A 21,094-nucleotide genomic window follows, 5' to 3' on the forward strand; every position below is an offset into this window, starting at 1 on the left:
TCCCCAGACTGTGTTTTTTGCAGATTACCACACTCGCCCCGGTCCCCCTGCCCAAAGTGTCTGAAGGCTATCATGGCAACGTGGCCTTTTTTTCTGCACAGAAGTATTTCAGGCCCGAGAGCAGCCACACTGATTTCACTATTTTGCTTATCAGGACAGTGTCTCATCCTTGGCAAAGACCCAGGTCCAGCCTGGGAGACGGTCGTGCCTCTTCCCAGCATTTACGCAGCACATAATGTCACAGAACTAACTCTGAGATTCCACACCCTGTTCCCCCAGCAGCTGGAGATTTCCATCAGGTCTTGGGGATTTTTTTTTCCCAAATAGAAACAAATCTGGCTTTGTCAAGACTTGAAGTCCATGTCTCCTGCGCCTGGGTAGGCATTAAAACCCCAGCCTCTTCTCCTTTTAGGGGAGGAGATAGCTTTATTTCTGTCCCATAGAGATTTGTTTTTCCTTTTCTTTGAAACCAGCCTGTATTATCTAAATTTTATATATATATATATATATATATATATATATAATTATAAATATATATATATATATAATTATAAATTAATCTTCTGTCCAGCACATCTGTGCGCCTGTGGCAATAGGTCACCTTCCTGCATGAGGTGACCCTATTGGGGGGCCTATTGCCAGTATTTTGCAAATGTATTACTGTCATCACTTATATTTTCAGGGGCTGTGATTGGATCTTGAGGAAAAAGTAACGCATGGGATGCCAGTGTACTTTATAATGAGTTTTCGCTATTGGAAGTAATTTGCTACATATATAATTTGAAGCAATTTCCCAGTTAACTAGAAAACGTAACACGGTTTAATAAAAATATTCAATTTTTGAAATAAATAAATTCAAATTACCCTTTTCCTGTTCCTTTTATATTTTAACATAATAACATTCAGCGTGTATGTGTATATAATCATTACTGGGTTGGTCTCGCTTTGTTCAAATTTGATAATTTCCCAGAAGGCTGGATCGTTATTTCAGGGCGGTATCTTCTCCTCTCAATACCTTCCATAATCGCTTCTGCTGTATCATCGCTCAGCAAATATGAATTTAATTAAATTAAGTGAAGGTGGGTATCTGGCATGAAAATGCGGGTGATAGATTCTCTTTCTGGGTCACTTGTGTCTTGGGTTCTTGGCATGAACAGCTGTCCATGAAGGCTTTGTGGAAAGACCACCAAAATGCGTTCTGGATGTTTAATCCCTTCTGAAACACCTCGAGGTTTCTTCACTTAGTGATTTTTGAAAAGCTCTATGAGGGGGAATGCTGACTCCCCCGCCTTCTGGAAAAGTGAGGATATAATGAAATCACCCATGGGCTGCAGACAGCTGATTCTGTGCCTCGTGGAGGATGGAGCCTACCTCCTCTTGCTGCAAAAACTAAGGGATGCAAAGAAAAAGGCAGAACTAAGACCCAGTGAGGGAATTGGCAGAGAGGTCAATGTGGCTCAGGTCAATGTGGCTCAGTGTGGAGACCAGCTTTCTCCTAGGATGAGTTGATCTACTAAGGATCGCGTTGCTTTATCAAGTAGGAAGCTGGCTGACATTGGTGACACTCAAGCAAGGGGTGGATGGTCACCCGAATATTTTCTGTCCAGTGTATTCCTTTTTTTAAAAAGCATTTTAAAAAAGATTTTATTTATTTATTCATTCATGAGTGATACAGGCAGAGAGAGAAGCAGGCTCCATGGAGGGAGCCAGATATGGGACCCGATCCTGGGTCCCCAGGATCACACCTTGGGCTGAAGGTGGCGCCAAACCGCTGAGCCACCCAGGCTGCCCTATTCCTTTTTTTTTTTTTTTTAAGATTTTATTTATTTATTCATAAGAAACACACAGAGAGAGGCAGAGACATAGGCAGAGGGAGAAGCAGGCTCCCTGCAGGGAGCCCAATGTGGGACTCGATCCCAGAACTCCAGGATCATACCCTGAGCTGAAGACATGCTCAACCACAGAGCCACCCAAGTGCTGCAGTCCAGTGTATTCCTGCACTGACAGAAAGGCCCAGTTGGATTAGACTCCAAGATATTGGTGAATTCTCAAACCTTGAAATAATCATGTATACACATCTGATGAGAGAGGATCCAAATTTTTTTTTATGACCCCCACATTAGAGGCTGTCAACCAATAAAAGTTGAGAATACCCAGACTAGGTCAGATTTCCCACCGATTTTTTAAAGCCTTGGACTTTTGTTTGGGGGACACCTGGAGTTATTTCCAGTATCCTAGGAGATTCATTGTCTTTCACAGCTTGGATTGCACAGATAAGTCCATCATCTACACCCTTGAGTCGGCTGTGATTCAGTGGAGCCGCCAAGTCCAAGTGGTGCTCAAGAGAGAGTCGGCCCAGGCACTTCTGCAAGGGGAGAGCCCCACCCCTAAGGTGGAGTTGGAATTCTGGAAGAGCAGGTAGGCGCATGCTCAGATCCTGGGGTGTAGCTGTCTTACAGAGGACCAGTGGCCTGAGGTGGGGGGTAAGGGGCAGCCCCTGATCTGGTCCCACCCCCAGGTGCCCCTTGTCCCCCCTGGAGTGGGTAGGCAGCCTTGACTGTTTAGGTCAATATGGGTTTCCTGTGCCCTGGAGGATGCACACTTCCCCTGGGTTTCAATAGACTTCCCTCCTTTCTTGAGCTATTTCCTCAAAGGCTCCTTCAACCCGATGTAAACTTTAAAAAAAAATTTTTTTTTTAAGATTTTATTTATTCATGAGACACAGAGAGACAGAGAGAGAGACAGAGAGAGAGAGAGAGAGAGGAACAGACACAGGCAGAGGGAGAAGTAGGCTCCATGCAGGGAGCCTGACGTGGGACTGGATCCTGGTCTCCAGGCTCACACCCTGGGCTGAAGGTGGTGCTAAACCGCTGAGCCACCTGGGCTGCCCAACCCAATGTAAAATTAATGAACTCCCTTTCATGGTTTGCTTCTGCTCATCTGCTCCCTCCTCCTTGGACCAGTCAAAGCTGTGTGCACACGCTTTTTGTCAGGATCCAGAGGAAGAGAGGGGCCTTGGCAGTGGGCTGCCAGCAGAATGGCCTTTCCTGAATCCCTGGCGATCACTAGCAGGGCTGGAAAGCCCATCCCCCCCAGTGTCCCAGACCCACAGGATTCCAGAAAGGCCCGACCATTGATTCTGGTCTTCCTCTCCCTTGCTTCTACTCTTCTATTTATCATCGTGCTGCATGTTGAATGGAGAGAGTCCGTGTCATAGGACCATGCCCAGATGCCCCATCCTCTGGTCCCATCTCTGACCATTCTTCTGACCTGCTACGGGTCCATCTCCAGCAGCTGTGTTCTGACACCTCTCTCATCCCACCCTGCACCTTACTGCAAAAGCTAATGACTTCCAGCTGCCACCCTCCTGCACCATCAGATGGTCAGAACAGGGTTCTGCTACCTGCTACCTCCTGGAGCTGCCCCTTTGAACCTGCTCAAACCTTCCCAATTCAGGTTTTGCCCTCACTGTTCTGGGAACAGATGCCCTCCTCCATGGCTCTGGAGCCAGCTTCTGTGGAAGCAGCTGGAAGCAGGGCTCTCTCTGTCTGAGTGTCTCTGTCATCACGGCATGCCCCGGGTTCCCAGAGGTCCATCTGGACTCACCCTTCTCCATGGTGTTGTAGGTCTGAGGATCTGGAATACATTTATAATCAACTGAGAATGATAGAAGTGAGGGGCATGGCCAGGCTCCTGGACAAGCTTCAGAGCAGCTACTTTGCAGCTTTCCAAGCCATGTTCAGAGACGTCCAAGCAGGTGAGAACCAGCAAGTATGTTCATAAATACATTGGAGTCGAATTTCTCATGGAGTGCTGCATTATCTGCTCTCTCTGATTTCCACAGCTCATGGTTCTTCAAACTGGCCAACCTGACACCATATAGCTTGGTGGCAGGAACGCCAAGTCTGGAAACAGGAAAGCAGCTACCTTGGACTCAGTTTGCATTGCCAGTGCTTTGTGACCTTGGCAAAGTCACCTAACCTCTCTGGGCATTAGCGTGTAACCATGGCTGTGGTGCTCACACTTCCCACACAGGTGTCCCTGCGCTGCTGTGGGATGAGATAGTGGAAGCACCTTATTGACTGTAGTGTGCTGTCCCCATGCACGCTGGAGTCTCACTTCCAGAATTTGGGCCCCTCTAGTCCTAGCTCCTCGAGAAGTCTCCGTTCCATTTCTAGCTCCATTCTGCTTTTTCTCTTCCTGCTTTTGGATGGGACTGCAATCTTCCTGGCCGTCAGAGCCCCAGACAAGATCAGCCCCTTGTCAAAATTGCAAAGCCAACAAAGTCTATAATTAGAAGTAGGTAAATTTTTTCCAGGGCTCCCTCACCCCTCTCCCCTTGTCCGTGCACTTTGTTTCTTTCCCTTCTCCTATCAAACTTCCTCCAGCCCTTGGCATTGGAGGTCAGAATGTGCTTTTGAAGATGTTTGCGATGTCATGGAATTTAAGCTTAATCCAAACAGTGATTTTTCGAACATTTTTTCCCTATCAGAACTCTTTCTCACAGTACAATCTTCCATGTAAGTTCAAAATAGAAAACTAATCAAGGTACATTTGCTCTGTGAAAGAGGGGTGTGTCCTGCGTCCAGAGCCCATTGGTGGGTCCCCTGCCCCACCATCTCTTTGTCATGGCGTGGGGCTTGGAAACCCCTCAGCTGTAGAAATAAAGGTTCCAGGTGGGGTTCCTGGTGTGTCCTGAACAACAGAGGTGATCTGCATAACAGGCTAGTCTTCGAGGTCCTTTTGGGCCTAAGACATTATCATAGGTATGGCTCCACCAAATCCCTCTTAGGGTCCCTGTTTATTGCTTCACTGGGAGATTTTGTGCCCCAAAGGAAAGCCAACAGTTTTTCCTAATTTATAAGTCAGCTCAAATGGGACAGGTGTCCCCAAAAGTGTGTGTGAACCACTACTGGTGTGACAGATGGCTGCGAGAGACGTATGGACAGGTATATTTTAAAACTGTGTTAAAGGGTGACTGTTTTTGGCAAGTGATATTACCTGCTTTCCATTCAGGGTAGTGATTTGAAGTCTTCACATTGTATGATTTTATTCAGGTTAAAATGTGAGTCAACTTAGAAGCACAAAGTAAGTAATATTATGGGATGTGCAGGCATGACACCTGTCATAAAGGAGTCATGCAGATGGCTGGAATGTGAAGCTCTGAAATAAAGCTTCATGCAGGGAAAGTATATTTGCGAGTTGGTTATTTAGAACCCCGAATATATTTTTCACATTAATAGATTAGACTGTAATCATTTTCATTGATTGATAGTCATAAAAGATTTGGTTTCCCCGGAGGACTTCAGAAAGCTCTTTGCAGTAGAGTCTTACGCTGGTTATGATAGAAATGAGAAAAAAACAATACCATAATAATAATAACAGATGAACACTACAGTAAAATTAGAAATCCTTGAAATGTATAACTGAATTCTGATGAGGCAAGGAAAGGAATTTTTTTTGAGAGAGAGAAAGAGCAAGAGCTAGCAGGGCAGAGGGGCAGAGGGAAAGAGAGAGAATCTCAAACAGACTCCTTGCTGAGCACAGAGCCAGATGTGGGGGGCTTAATCTCATGACCTTCAGATCATGACCTTGAGCTGAAACCAAGAGTCAAGAGTCAGATGCTTAAATGACTGAGCCACCCAGGTGCCCCAAATGAATTTTGATTACAGGAGTTAGGCAAAGGCTTGGTTCGAAATTTTGCTGGGATGGGGCACCTGGGTGGCTCAGTGGTTGAGCTTCTGCCTTTGGATCAGGGCGTGATCTCAGGGTCCTGGTATCGAGTCCCGCATTGGGCTCCCTGCAGGGAGCCTGCTTCTCCCTCTGCCTGTGTCTCTGCCTCTCTTTGTGTGTCTCTCATGAATAAATATATAAAATCTTTTTTTTAAAAAAAATAAATTTTGATGAGGTTTCTTGAGAATAAAAAGATCTTAGAGGGGCACCTGGCAGGCTCAGTTGGTGGCCCTTGCGACTCTTGACCTCAGGGTAGGTGCAGACTTAAAAATAACAACTTAAAATTGCTTTTAAAAAGATTTTAGAGGCTGGTAATTGATCTTCTCATCTCTAATTTAATTTCAGAGCATCTGTCTCTCTCGATCCTAGAAAGACCCACTATGTGTGTTACTCGTATTGGTCATGATCAGGGTAGTTGTTTGGCTCACTGGTGGACTGGAGAGAGGGAGAGGAAAAGATATAGTCCTGGATTGGTGGGCATGAATTGGAGAACAGTGGGAAGGAAAGAAGGAGGTTCAAAAAGGTGGAGGAAACAGTGTGGGAACAAGATGGTTAGAAGTGAATCAGGCAGTAAAGACCCTTGGGCCACAGGGAAGCAATAGGTCCCTGCATGAGATGGACCTGCTGGACCCCAGGGGGCAGGGCTGGCATAGTACAGCCTGGCTGCCAATCAACATGTGTAGGTCAGTGTCCGGTGGTGGGCAGGAGCCAGCTGGGACTGGCCTGCAGTTTTTTGTGAGAGCCTGCTGTATGCAACTTTTACCAACTTCCCACTCCCAACGCTCAGAAAAGTCCAGTTGGTAGCTAGAAATCAGACCTGGTGGGAAGATTGGCAATATCTATATCCCAGAAACTGGCAAATGCTACATGTCATAAAGGCTTTTGTCCCCAAAGAGCCTGTTGTCGACGAATGACCAGCAAGGCACTTGGCATCCCCATGCAACTGGCTGTTCATATTTATAGTTTTTAAGAAGTGGGACCCTAACTTTGTTCATGTCTTTTTTCACCTGCCTTAGGAGCCAGTTTGAGATAGCACCCTGGACTGGGTGAGCCAGCCCTCAACCACTGTGTCTTTATTTTTTTTTATTTCTTTTTAAAGATTTTATTTATTTATTCATGAGAGAGAGAGAGAGACAGGCAGAGGGGGAAGCAGACTTCCTGCAGGGAGCCCAATGTGGACTCGATCCCAGGACCCCGGGATCATGGCCTGAGTCAAAGACAGACGATCAACCACTGAGCCACCCAGGCGTCCTAAATACTGTGTCTTTAAAAATCAGGGGAATGCCTATTTATATGATTAAAGGAGGGTTTGCTTTTTTAAAAAAGTGTCATAAAGAGAAGGCTTCTCTGGCCCAATGTCCTTGGCCTCCTTTCTCACAGCACCTGCCCATTAACAGCTGCTGGAGCTGTGTATCCTCCACCCCCACACAGTGGTCTGGGTGTTCTCACCACTCCCCCATCATTCAGCATGCTTTCTGACTTTCAAAAACTTGATTCGCATACGACTTCCCATTTGGGATAGAAAATACAAATGTACACATCCCAAGCTCCTGGTGGAGCGAGCCCCATAGCCATTAAGCTGGGGTTTAACCCCGTAAACCTGGGGTCATCTTGCTTTTAGGACTGGCCGACTCACATAGGTTTCGATTTCTTCATTTTTAAAAAATATTTATTTGAGAGGGGGAGAGAGAGAGAGGGAGAGAGAGACACACACACACAAGTGGAGGGGGCAGAGGCAGAGGGAGACGAAGAAGCAGATTCCCCGCTGAGCAGGGAGCTTGGTGCGGGGGTTCGATCGCACAACCCCCGAGGATCATGACCTGAGCTGAAACCAAGAGTTGGACACTTAACCGGCTGAGCCACCAGGCGCCCCTGATCCCTTTACTTGTAAAGTGGGAGTGATGACGCTACCACACAATGTTTGCATTGTCTAGTGAGCAGCACAATGCCTGGCGTGTTGAAACGAGACAGCGCATATTTTGAGTGTCCTTTAGGATGAACACGGAGCTTCATCCACATGCTGTAACCTAAGACCATCTGGTCTCATGGGATAGTGCCTGATTATCTGCCCAGGAAAGAACCAGCCTTCATATGTGTCTCCTTCCAGATCAGTTTTGCTTCCTCTCCATTGATATGCAGAATGAGTCCCCAGCACACCTGGGGTTCCCGCTTTCCCCTCTCGGCCCCCACACAGTAACTTATAAAAAGCACCTCTTTTCTCCTTGGCTGTGTTCAAAGGAAATGGTAGCAGATTTTTCCTGGCTTGAAAACCAGTAGAACCTTGCCGTAACCAGCCCGTGCTCTCTCTCTGTTCCCTGTGACTGCTCCTCACTATGGGCTCATCAGTGAGATACTTTATTAGCAAATGTTTGTCAGAGACGTTACCTGCTCTGGTCCAGGCACCATGCTAGCTGCCTACGGATTCTGTTCACCTTCAAGAGAACTCTTTAAATTAGTGTTCAGCCTATTTTTTTTAAAGATTTTATTTATTTATTCATGAGAGACACACAGAGAGAGATGCAGAGACACAGGCAGAGGGAGAAGCAGGCTCCCTGCAGGGAGCTCTATGCGGAACTCGATCCCAGGACCCTGGGATTATAACCTGAGCCAAAGGCAGACACTCAACCATTGAGCCACCCAGGTGCCCCTGTTCAGCCTATTTCTGAGGTTAGAGAGGTTGAACATGCCCTGAGGTCCTGCCACAGGGAAATGGTAGGGGCAGCATTTGAAGGCAGGTCTTCCTGACTCTAATGCTTGTCCTTCGTCACCTACTTCGTGGTCTCGGACCTAGCAGCAGCAGAGGATCTTCTGCACATCGGGCACCTGACTGGAGCTAGCAGAGCCAAGCAGAAGTCCAGATGCAGGACTTTTGTAAGAGATGCTTCTAGGACCATTATTTCAGCCGCCCAGAAATCATAGCCACTGCTCCACAGATCCTTTGTTCCCAGGCACCAGGGCTCCACTGGGTGGGTATGAGCCCCAAGCAGGGAGGGTGACCCCCTGCCATTCGTCCCAGCCCTGGCAGAGGCCCAGGACATCCGAATACACCTGATGCCACTCTCGCACCACCTGGAGATCCTCGAGAGCCTGGAGTTTCCCGAGGTGAAGCCACGGCTGCAGCCTCTGCTCCACGTGGTCTGTCTCATCTGGGCTACATGCGCGTCCTACCGCTCTCCGGGGCGGCTCACCGTGCTGCTTCAAGAGATCTGCAACCTCCTCATCCAGCAGGTCAGGCATCCGGGACTCCTGGCAGCCTTCCCCAGGGGGTAGGGTTCGTAATTTTTTCAGGGCAGGGAAATAATGATGGTCCAAAGGATTCTCACACTTCAGTTATTTTACCGTCACTGCCAATAAGCCACAAAGACATTTTCAATGATGCAGGAATACGTGGGAAGACCAGTCTTCCTTTCCCCTTTGCCCACGACCCAGGGTCAGGCAAAGGATGGGTGTGGTGGGTTTCAACCTCTGTGATCTGTGCCCACGGTCGGTGGCAAAGCCCAATAGCTAAGAATGCTGCCTCTAGGGCCAGGCGTCCTTGGTGCCAAATTCTGCATCACCACCTGTTAGCTGTGTGTGCCTGGGCAGGTTACTCATCTGCTCTGTGTAATGGCAAAAAAGAAGAGGACCTATCTCAAAAGCTGGCTGGCTGCAACCAATGTGCTCATGCCCTCCACGTGCTAGTCTGTGACTGTGAGCTACACAGAGACAGCTTCTTGGACCACACACTTCACCCTCCTCCTTCTTAGGGACTCTGTTGCAACTCCAGCCAGCACAGCATAAACCTCAAGGGGTCTATCTGTAAACAGAACTAGGGACCTTAGTGAGGCTTGGGGGAATCTGCCTCCTAAATTAGCTTCAATTACCTCTAAGAAGCTGTGACCCTCAGAAAACAATGAACATATATAAAGAGTGATTGGTAACAACTAACCTCTATTGGAGCACATTGTAGCCTGTGACATTCAAGATCTTGGCCACTTTCAGATGAACCCTGTGAGATGGGCAGGGAGAGCCTTATTAATTCATTATTAATATTTAAAGATGTGAGCTAAGGCTCGAGGAGGTTAACTGAGTCACCAAGGATCACCCAAACCAGCTGTGTGACTCCTAGACCAGCACCCTTCCATCACTGCGTGTTTGTCAGCCAAGACTCTTATGGATGAAAGGATAAGAAAATCCAACCCAAAGTAGCAACAGCAAAAAGATAACTTATGGTTTGTGTACCTCAAAAGCCCAAAGTAAGGCTGGCTCCACCCTGGCTGACAGGAAGGCCTCAGGTAATGTCACCAGGATGTGTTATTTCTGCCCGACCTGTGGTGGTGACGGCAGCTGCCGTGAAGCTTCAGCTTCATAACCTTCTAGGGTCAAGGCTCTTGGGGACAGGTTCAAAGAATTCTTGCTTTTGAATTACTTTACTGTAGAAAGAATGCATACCCAGCCCCAGCCGGCCCAACCAAGGTCACCTCCGGGCCAGTCCTGGACAGTTCAGCTCAAGCCCAGGTCCCAGCCCACCTGTGGAACTGAGGGCGAATTCAGGGGTTTCCTACAGTATGCTTCTGAAAAGTGCTGCTTGGACAATTTTTCAGTTTGGAGTTGGGGGGGAAGAGGTGGGATGGACAGAAATCGTAGGGTGTCCTGCACCCATGCCTGCTAAACGCCCATAATCTGTTTGCTCTGTAGGCGTCTAATTATCTCAGCCCAGAGGGCCTCCTGAGAGGCGAGGTGGAGGAGAGCCAGAGAAAACTGCAAGTGGCGATGGACACGTTAAACTTCTTCAAGCAGGTGTTCCAGGACAGGAGGGAGAATCTGCATACTTACTTTAAAGAGAACCAGGAAGTCCAGGAGTGGGATTTCCAGTCGGCTTTGGTCTTTGTGCGATTGGATGGCTTCCTGGGGCGGCTGGTCATGGTGCAGGTGGGTGCTGCGGGAGTAAGCAATGAGGGGGATGAATGGGGGAGACCCGGGGGTGGACAGACACTGAATCAGGAAATGTCACTGGGTAGGGGGTTTCTATTAAATGCCACGATAAAAGCGAAATCTGTGTGTGACCTGGTAGAGGAGGAAAGAGGGGCTCCCTACCCCAGAGGGGCTCTGAGAAAGTGGGGAGCGCACGAGGAAATAAATTTTGAAACTCCGGTAGGACTTCTCCACAGAAAGGAGCGGGGGAGGGCATGGAGACAGAGAAAACGGAATAATCGAGAAAGCCAGAAGCCGATCTTACAAGAGGCACCCTTTCAATCCTTTGCCAGATCCTGGGGAGTACAACGATTGACCTCTAGGTTTGCCCAAATGTCCCCTCTTCTCATCCCTTCCTCTCTGGGGCAACCACTCCCCCTGCTGTTCGGTCCAGGTGTGCCCGGTCCCAGGCCACCAAGGTGGAATCAGGGCCACCACCCCCTTGCACAGGCTCTCAGGACTGCGGGCAGGGCCTTGGCCCCGGGCACACATGCTAATGATGTGACTTTGCATATAGACAGCTAGTCTAACATTAGGGCATCTAATCTGCTGGGCGTCGGTAAACACAAGCAGTGCTGGCCTCCAGTCTCTCCGGAGTCATTACCCTCACAAGGCTGCTCCTGCTTTCTGAATCAAGGGCACGGATGCATACAAAGCAGTTGCCCCAGTTTAACTAGAGGATGGCTTGAATGTCACCACATCACGTCCTCCTGCCCTTTCTCTCCCCGTCTCCTGTCCTTGGCTCTGGCTTACCTCCCCACTCTCAGGTCAGATCCCACCTCCTCTGTCTTCATCCTTTCTTCCTACCTCTCCCCCTTCCCCTTCTCTCTTCTTTCTTTCTTTCTTTCTTTCTTTCTTTCTTTCTTTCTTTCTTTCTTTCTTTCTTCTTTCTTTTCTTTCTTTCTTTCTTGCCTTCCTCTTTTTAATTCTTCCTGTTTTGTTTTCCTCACCTCTGTATTCAGCCCGTATTTTTATTCCTTTTCCTATGGCTGCCCCTACCCTGCCTTAGCATTTCCTCTCCTCCTCCCTGTTTCTCATCTCCATTTCCAGAATGCTAGCTCTGACGCATCCCCTTGCCCTCTGGCTCCCCCATTGCTCCCCTACTCGGCTCAGTGCAGAGGCTGCGGGGCTATTTTTCTTCTGGGAGTATATTTCATGTGGCCCCATGTATTTCTGTGATCAATGCCTGTTTGAAATGGGATTAATCTGCTCCTCTCCAGCAAGAATTAGCAGAAATCTCACCTTCTTCGTCTTGCCGTTCTAATACGTGGCCACCGAGACATTGGTGGCGGCAATGAACAAATAACACGAGGCTGCATTAGTAAAATGACATCCGTACCCTCACCGTTCTGTGTGGCTATGTCCAGGGTTATGTTGTAAAAGGGCTGGCTTTTCCCCTCCATGGTTCCCTTGGATTTTTCCCCCTCTGATTTGTACTGCTTTTCTCTTCGCTCTTTTGCACGAGAAAGTTTTATTGTGCAGATGGACTCTTCCCTCTGGGCACCTGCTAAAGCAAGAGTGGGGGCAGGGCGAGGACGGGGCTGCAGGGCTGGAAGTTGCTGAGCGGAGTCTGCAGGTCTGAGCACAGAATGATTGTGTTCTCAGATTACCATCCAACCCCCCCTTCTCCTCCCCTCCCTTTCCCCCCTTCTCCTCCCTTCCTCCCCCTTTGCCTACTCCCCTTCCTCCTCCCTCTACTCCCCTTGCTCCCCCTCCTCTCCCTCCTCCCCCTCGCCAGATACAGCAGATCTCTTATAGAGCCAACCCTAGGGGAGGGAAGGGAAGAATAGGAAAATCAAGAACTAACATGTTTGGCAGCCTACCTCCAGCCAGAGCTAAGTACCAATGCCCTCACCAAGTGTGACGCATAAATTCACTTGCCCAGTCACACGGTGCAGGGAGCTGTGGTTGGGATTTGTAGCATCCCATTTTGGGGCATGTTGTCTTTCCAGCAGGGAGTCTGAAGGTCCCTGTCCCTCTGTCCTGCTTCCTTCCTTGTGTTGAGAGGGTTTCAGACTGATCTTGTGCTTTTCTTCTGCCCTCATTCGCTTGATTCTGCCCTTTGGGACCCTATTTCTACCACCTGATCCCCACATCTTTTTTTCTAAATAAGTCATTTGGGTCAAATTATAACCCCCCTTCCATGAGAGGGCCTTATTTATTTGACTTTAGGACTTCCTAAGGGAATCCCAAAAGTATATGCCAGCTTTGCAATTGGAACAGTCAAAATTCAAAGAGCTAAAGAGGGGTTCAGCTGCCTCTTGATTCCGTCCCTCACTGTACCTTCCTGTTGGGTGCTCCAGTGCACACTCATGCCCCCCCCCACACACACACCATGTGCATACACACCACAATACATGCACATACCCCAAACACTCACCCCCATGCATATACACGCTCACACTGTATCCATACATATCACGTGCATACACATCCCAAACTCACACATACACCATGTGCATACATGCTCCCACATATAGCATGCACGCCCCCCCCCACACACACACACCCTCCACACATTTCATTTTTGTGCTGTGGCCACGGAGATGCCGCAGACCCCCTGTTTGTGTTTCTGCCTGCAGCCTCTTCCTTCCGAGAGCAATGTCCTAAGCAGCTTGGAGAGAACCCTCATTTCTTTCATTATAAAATTGCTGTAAAGCTGTGATTCACTTGGAGACAAAATGATTTCCTGCTGAGGCTTTATGCGAGGTGATTAGCAGGGAGAGAGGTAATCAGCTGACCTAATATGCACCGAGTTTCCTCGCTCCTTTTACCATCTGCAGCCCTCTGCCGCCTGCCTTCATCCCCAGCCTAATTGGGGCGGCTTCCCTTTCAGCCAGGCCCGAGCCTGGGACCGCGCAGGAGACCATTAGCCGCAGAAGGTCAGCCACTGTCGAAAGGTAAAGAAAACAGACTTTTACCCAACGACCTTTTGAGATTCTCCTCTATGAATGCCTGCTTTGTGCTCTCCCTTAATGAATTCTGAAGACATTTCTTTTAAGATCGGGTGGCGTGACCTCTCCTTCCAAAACGGGCCTGTGTTTGCGGGGTTGGTCATCATCCCCACGGTTGACTCCACGCCTCACAGGCCACAGCGCAGATGGAGCCCTCCCCCTCCCCCCTATTCAGCTTTGCTCAGTTGTTCCTAGGAATGGGACCCAGTCTGCCAGCCGCCTGCCTGGGACCCCAGGCTCTTTGGGGGATCCGGCTGGGAGGGGACAGCTGTCTATCCAGCCGTTAGACCTCTCCTGCCCACCAACCTGTTCTAGTGACATCAGCGTGATGATAAATCATGACAGTGGCCCCCACGTATTGAAGCCACACCAGCACATTTGCTGTGACACGCGGTGGCCCAGGGCTAGTCAGGTGGTAGCCCACCACGTGGTATGCACGCACGTGGAAGGGAGGTTTATTTAGGAAGGCAAAGTGTCTTGCTTTACATGTAGCTGGGAAATGGCAGACCAGGGTGGTGGGGCCCAGGGCCTTTGGGCCCTTGGTCCCAAGCTTGTGAACTTTATGTGTCTACTGGCCTGAAGAGCAAAAATGGATATTTCTTCAATGTCATTGAAGCCTCACATGGGCCTTAATGGCCTTTGATCTGTGTTGTGAGGACCTCTAGATAAACAACGAAAGGAACTGACATTCAAATCATGTTAAGAATCAAAGCTGTATACATAAACCACATTCTGTATGTTGGTAAATTGAACCCCAATAAAAAATAAATTTATTATTAAAAAAGCTATTAAATGAAAAAAAAAAGAATCAAAGCTGTAGTTGCTATCGTTACGACGAATCTGTTTCGACAGTTGGGAGGCAACTTTCCGCCTGATTCAGGCAGGAACCTGCTCTACAGTGCCTCTGATGTTTGACTTCTACTAAAATCCGTGCCCTGATGGAGAGTTCACTACCTATCTCAACGCCCATTCTACAGTTAGGCATTTCTAGGTGTTAGACGTGCTGCTTTCTTAGGTGGAACCTCATGACGTTGCCATTTCGTATAACCCAATGTGATCAAATACAAGATGCAATCTACAAATTGAGGTCAAATCCACTTTTTCGCCCTGTCCCCTCTTTTGCCTGGTTTGTGCCCGCCGCCTAGGACCATGCTAGCTTCTGCCTTGCACTCGACCCAGGCCCTTCAAACATTTAAAAGCACAGTTCCATTGTGCTATGTAATGAATGCTCTTCTCTTGTCTAATTTTTCTTATTTTTTCCAATTGCTCCTGATTTGTTGGTTCATAGGTTCTCTGCCCACCTGTCATCTTCCCCTGGAGGTGCTGTAGCTCAGTGCAAACTTACAGATTGTATAGTTTTTCTTTTTCTCTTCTTAAAGATTTTATTTATTTATTCACGAGAGACACAGAGAGAGAGAGGCAGAGACACAGGCAGAGGGAGAAGCAGGCTCCATGCAGGGAGCCCGATGTGGGACTTGATCCCAGGGGTCATGCCCTGAGGCAAAGGCAGACACTCAACCCCTGAGCCACCCAGGTGTCCCTAGTTTTTCATTCAACAAATATTTCTTCAGCGTTGAGGATTCTTCCAGGGTCTGAAGGTACCGTGGTACCTCTGGGGCCCCAAGACCATGCTTCAAGTATTCCTGAGAATAAAACAGTGCCACAAAACACAATCTCGTTTTCCGATGTAATCACGCATATCGAGATGCATCTGTCTTTTAACGTGGTTAGAGAGTCTTTGCCTCAAAAACTGAAATTGACTTCTACGGAATTAGGAAAGATAAGTACCCAGGTGACATTCCACCGCACAAATCCCTTTCTCCTATCACACTGATTACAACTAAACACTTTTTGAATGATTTGATTTACTATTTAAGTCAATTTCATTTAAATCAAATTCATTTCTGTTTTCCTCCATGTATATGAAGTCGAAACGGGTTTTTAAGTGAAGATTGCCCCATTTCCCACTGTCAGAGATAAGACCGCCAGTCTGGGTGTGTGTCTTCCTTCCCCCTGGCTGGTTCTCTCCTCTTTTCTCCTGCCTGACCCTGAGCATAGCCGACCACAAAGGTCAGATGGGCTGCCCCAGGCTGCAAGGGGCCCTCCTAGCAACATGGGCAAACCAGCCCCACTTCGCACTTCCTGGTGCCTCTGTCACTGTTGCTGGACTTGGTGTCCCAGCAATAGAAAGGAGTCGGGCAGGCTTTCACTAGGCTGATGGGTCAGCCCTTGGTGGTGGCCCCTGGCAGCAAGGATTTCCTGGAACGGAACCAGGATCCCCGTGGGTCTTCTGCATTGTGACATAGTGTTCCCTCTACCTGCCCTTCAGACTCTCTCAGGGTAGAAGGCCTCCTACCCCCACTCCCAAGGGTCCACACCAAATGCTTGCCAAAACCACCCAAAGGTCATGATTATTTTCTTCTCTCCTATTAAAGACATACACGCCTAGATGGGAAGTTGTAATGTGGAGAAAGTCGATTTGCAGGTTCTGTGCTTTCAGATAGGTGGGTCCTCGTGAGAGAGAAACCCAGTCTGTCCTGTTAGCAAGGAGGACTCCTGTCCGATGAAGTGGCTTCTGGGGACTTGGGAGGGTCCACCTGTCACTTAATTCTGAGCACGGCCGGGACACTGCACATCAACGACTACAGTGACAGTAATCCACACTTACTGCATATTAGGTGTGTGCCAGGCACTGGCCTAAATCCTAAGCCAGCACTGACTTATTTCACTTATTTCTCTCCCGCTGTTATTATCCTGTTATGGATGAAGAAACCCAACACAGAAATGTCAAGTAATTGCCCACCGTCCCCCAGCTATCCACATGGTGTCTGGTGCTGCTGACTCTTGCAAAAGAACCCTGCACGGGACTTTTCTCAGCAGGAGTGGTTGCTGGGAATGTTGGTGTCTACCTCTTGGTTTGTCCTCAGAACTATTTGGAGGACCCACTTTCCATCAATATGCCCTAAGATAGCTGTCCTTTTAGAACCAGACAGCCTGTTCTGTTTGAAATTGATTTTTTAAAAAATTGGAAGTAAAGCCACCAATCATGCAAATAATGTTGTTATATGTTATTATTTATCCAAGAACCCGGAAAGAGGCTGAAGCATAAATTTGATTTTTTTGTTTGTTTGTGTGAATCTTATTTACGTGTCCTTTCTCTTGGCTGTGTGAGTTTCACCAGGAGTTATTTATACCAACCCAATCTAATAATAAGGTCCCGATACTAATCAGCCTTCATATTTTCCTAAGCAACCACCACCCCCGTGGTTTCTAGCACTTCCTGTACTAATGTGTTATCTACTGCTGTTCCTGTTGTTATTATTTTTATTTTATTTCTAAACATTTTATTTATTTCAGAGAGAAAGAGAGAGAGTACAAGCAGGGAGAGGGGGAGAGGGAGAAGCAGGCTCCCCACTGATGGGAGCCCAATGCAAGACTCAATCCCAGGACCCTGAGATCATGACCCGCACTGAAGGCAGATGCTTAACTCACTGAGCCACACACAGATGCCCCTCTTGTTACTGTTTTAACTATTTTGTGACTTGCCCCCTACAGGATCTCCTGAAGACAACCCTGGATTTCCACAAACTGGGAAAGCTTGAGTTTAGTGGAATCCGAGGAAACGCCCTGAGTCAGCAGGTCCAACAAATGCATGGTGAATTTCAAGAGCTGTACAGGGTCTTCGAAGAGTCTTCCTATGACTGCTTGGACCCCCAGAGCACGGTGAGGCTTGGAAAGGCAGACTTGGGAGCTGCTTCTTTCTCAGATGGCCCCGGGGCAGTAAGGTCTGGGTGTTTGCTTACATTTTCCCTGTGTATTTCCTTAGGCCCTGTGACCCCAGGGGTTTTCACAGAGACCACTCGCAGTTATTCTAGGTCAGGAGAAAGATCAGGAGGGGTCTTTTCTAACTGCTGATGGTACCCAGGGTTTCCGAGACGCTGAGATGAGCATGGGATGACAGTGGAGGCGGGTGCTGCCCTGCACCTGGCAAAGCTATTGGCTTGGAGTGGGGAGTGCTCCGTGAAGGCCAGGCACACCCGGACAGAATTTCATCAGTGGCTTGGGGAGGGGTGAGCCAAGCAGGAGCTGAGTTGTTCTGAGCTCAAGAGGGTCCTCAAGAGGAGGAAAGGGCCAGAGTTGCAGTTTCCAGCTGCCCAGGAGCCCACTTGTCACCTGTAGCCCTGGGAAATCTGAGACTTGTAAGTCCGAGCTTGAAAGGGGGGGGGGGGAAGCAGCAGAAGGGTCAGTACAGAAACAGGGAATGGAATGCCCCGAGAAGGGAATAGCTGAATCATGGGAGAAGGAATTGCAAGAGTACTGGGGGGAAGAGGAGAAAGAAATTGAGCAGAAATTTGCTCTGAGCACCTTCAGATAGTGGGGGATGCGTTGGCCAAACATAGAAGATGGCACTTTCTAAAAATTCCACGAGTCTGAAGTAGGAAAAAAAGGGGGGGGGGGGGAGGGCAGGTAACAAAACAGCATATATACTGTGTGTTTCCCCATCAGATGATAAAATTAAGAACACACCAAATCCTACTATAGTGTTAATGTGGTTGGGTTTGAGAGGAGGAAAATGCTGTGCTTTTCTATTCTTGTCTTTTCTTAAGAATATGCATCAGTGTTGTGCAGCAGGAATAACAGATAATAGTGATGGCACAGATTAGAGATTTGAGTTAACAGAGTTTCTTTGAAAATTGGTGCAACCTAAGAAAGAGAACACACTTTGGACTGTCCAGTAAAATAAAATAATTGAGAAACTCATGTTCAAAATATGTGTCTATTCATCATGGATCTGAAATTTACATTTAACTGGGTATCTGCTATGTACCTTTGCTTGCTAAATTTGGCAACCTTGGAAACAATGGCTAGCTGCCTCTTAACCAATTAAAGCATACTTAGAAGAAATAGTGGGTATTAGCTTAATTAGCTAGCTTTCCTCCTAGTGGCCAGATTAGTTTGTTTACACTAAAAAAAAAAAAAAAAAAAGAAAAGGATTTGACTTGGGGGAGGAGGGAAAGTAGGTGGTCAGAACAGAAGAGCCTCATTGCTGGGGCTGCTGCTGCTGAGGTAGACTTTGGAGTGACATGAGCTAGCCCTGGACTTCAGGAGGTCATAGAGGGGCCCAGAAAGGGAGTGACACGGTGCCAACCTCCCATCCCACTCGCTTTACCATTTTGCCTTGTGCCTAAGAAAACAAATACTGCAATAATAGGGTCACTGTCTGTGTGGGTAAAAACTAATCCACGGCAAGGTGATGTTTAGAAAATTAAAATAAGGCCTCCTGGATAGCTCAGTGGTTGAGCGTCTGTCTGCCTTTGGCTTAGGTCGTGATCCTGGGGTCCTGGGATGGAGTCCTGCATGGGTCTGCCTGCAGGGAGCCTGCTTCTTCCTCTGCCTGTGTCTCTGCCTCTCTCTGTGTGTCTCTCATGAATAAATAAATACAATTTTTTTATAAAAAAAAAATAAATCCTTGGTGTAGCCACTTTAAGTATAAAGCTTGTCAGAAAGAGCACAGTGGGATTGGCCTTGAGGAAATCATTGTCTTATGACCCTGTGACATCTCTTTAGGAATTTGAAAATGACGTGTCTGAATTTAACCAGAGAGTAGAAGATCTTGACCGAAGACTGGGGACTGTGTTCAGCCAAGCCTTCGATGATGCCCCTGGTTTGGAGCATGCCTTTAAGGTTTGTGCAGTAGGTCGGGGTGCTCTTGCTGGGCTCTATCCTCACACCCTCACCCTCAGTGGTGGAGGGCAAGGATCCTCTTCCCACTGTTTTGTTCCCTTGGAGAGTAATTATTCCCATCAATCTTGCAGAGAGGTACTGTGGGCGAACCAGGGCAAGGGACTGGGGTGGTGGTGGGGGGTTGGGACTAGGCTTCCCGGGTTGATAATTAATGATTATCTAGAAACACAGCAATGGGGGTACCTGGGTGGCTCAGTGGTTGAGCATCTGCCTTTGGCTCAGGTTGTGATCCCAGGGTCCTGGGATCAAGTCCCACATCGGGCTCCCTGCATGGAGCCTGCTTCTCCCTCTGCCTGTGTCTCTGCCTCTCTCTCTCTGTGTCTCTCATAAATAAATAAATAAATAAATAAATAATAAATAATCTTAAAACAAAAGAAACACAGTGACCTAAAAATACTTTTCAGGAGAGTTACTCTGGAGGGGCTGGGCTGGCTTAGGCAGAAGAGCATGCAACTCTTCTTTTTTTATTTTTTTATTTTTTATTTATTTATTTTATTTATTTTTTTTTTAACTCTTCTTTTTTTAATTTTAATTTGATTTTACTGAAATTCAAGTTAATCTATAGTGTATTATTAGTTTCAGATGTAGAATTTAGTGATTTGTCAGTTGCATGTGACATCCAGTGCTCATTATAAGTTCCTCCTTCATGCCCATCACCCAGTTACCCCATCCCTCACCCCCCCTCCAGTGACCCTATTTGTTTCTTATAGTTAAGTCTCTTGTGGTTTGTCTCCCTCTCTGTTTTTATCTTACTTCATTTTTCCTTCCCTTCCTCTATGTTCACTTGTTTTGTTTCTTAAATTCCACATATGAGTGAAATCACATGATAATTGTCTTTCTCTGACTTATTTCACTGAGCATAATAAGCTCTCTGGCTCATCCACATTGTTGCAAATGGCAAGATTTCATTCTTTCTAATGGCTGAGTAACATTCTGTTATATATACATATATAAAATAGTATATAATGATATATACACACATTTTTTGTGTATATATCCATTTTTCCATTGATGGACATCTAAGATCTGGGCTATTTCCATATTTTGGCTATTGTGGACATTACTGCTATAAACACTGGGGTGCAGATGCTCTTTGAATCACTACTTCTGTATCCTTTGGATAAATACCTAGTAGTGCAATTGCTGGGTCGTAGGGTAGCTCTATTTTTAATTTCTTGAGGACCCTCCATACTGTTTTCCAGAGTGGCTGTACCAGCTTGTATTCCCACCAACAGTATTAGAGGGTTCCCCTTTCTCCACATCCTTTCCAACATTTGTTGTTTCCCCTCTTGTTAATTTTCACCATTCTCACTGGTGTGAGGTGGGATCTCATTGTGGTTTTGATGTGTATTTCCCTGATTAGAGTGATGTGAAGCATTGTTTCCCCCTGTGTCTGTTGGCCAGGTGTATGTCTTCTTTGGAGAAACATCTGTTCATGTCTTCTGCCCATTTCTTAACTAGATTTTTGTTTTTTGAGTGTTGAGTTTGAAGAGTTCTTTATAGAGTTTCAATACTAGCCCTTTGTCATTTGCAAATATCTTCTCCCATTCTGTAGGTTGTCTTTTAGTTTTGTTGTTTCCTTTGCTGTGCAGAAGCTTTTTATCTTGATGAAGTTCCCCATAGTTCATTTTTGCTTTTGTTTCCCTTGCCTCTGGAGACATGTCTAGTAAAAAGTTGCAATTGAGGTCAAAGAAGTTGCTAGGTTCTCC

General features: G+C 47.3%; 1 protein-coding gene across 1 annotated transcript in view; it reads left to right on the top strand.

The window, feature by feature from the left end:
* DNAH9 (dynein axonemal heavy chain 9) overlaps window positions 1-21,094 on the top strand; it is a 335,073-nt gene that overhangs the window by 9,284 nt on the left and 304,695 nt on the right. Inside the window, exons 3-8 of the mRNA XM_041771484.1 lie at window positions 2,260-2,418; window positions 3,627-3,757; window positions 8,750-8,961; window positions 10,411-10,644; window positions 17,196-17,363; window positions 19,209-19,325. Coding sequence (XP_041627418.1) covers window positions 2,260-2,418; window positions 3,627-3,757; window positions 8,750-8,961; window positions 10,411-10,644; window positions 17,196-17,363; window positions 19,209-19,325 — 1,021 coding nt within the window. The remainder of the gene's footprint in view (window positions 1-2,259; window positions 2,419-3,626; window positions 3,758-8,749; window positions 8,962-10,410; window positions 10,645-17,195; window positions 17,364-19,208; window positions 19,326-21,094) is intronic.

Source organism: Vulpes lagopus, chromosome 10 (genome assembly GCF_018345385.1).
Source record: "Vulpes lagopus strain Blue_001 chromosome 10, ASM1834538v1, whole genome shotgun sequence".
In the NCBI taxonomy this organism is placed as follows: Eukaryota; Metazoa; Chordata; class Mammalia; order Carnivora; family Canidae; genus Vulpes; species Vulpes lagopus.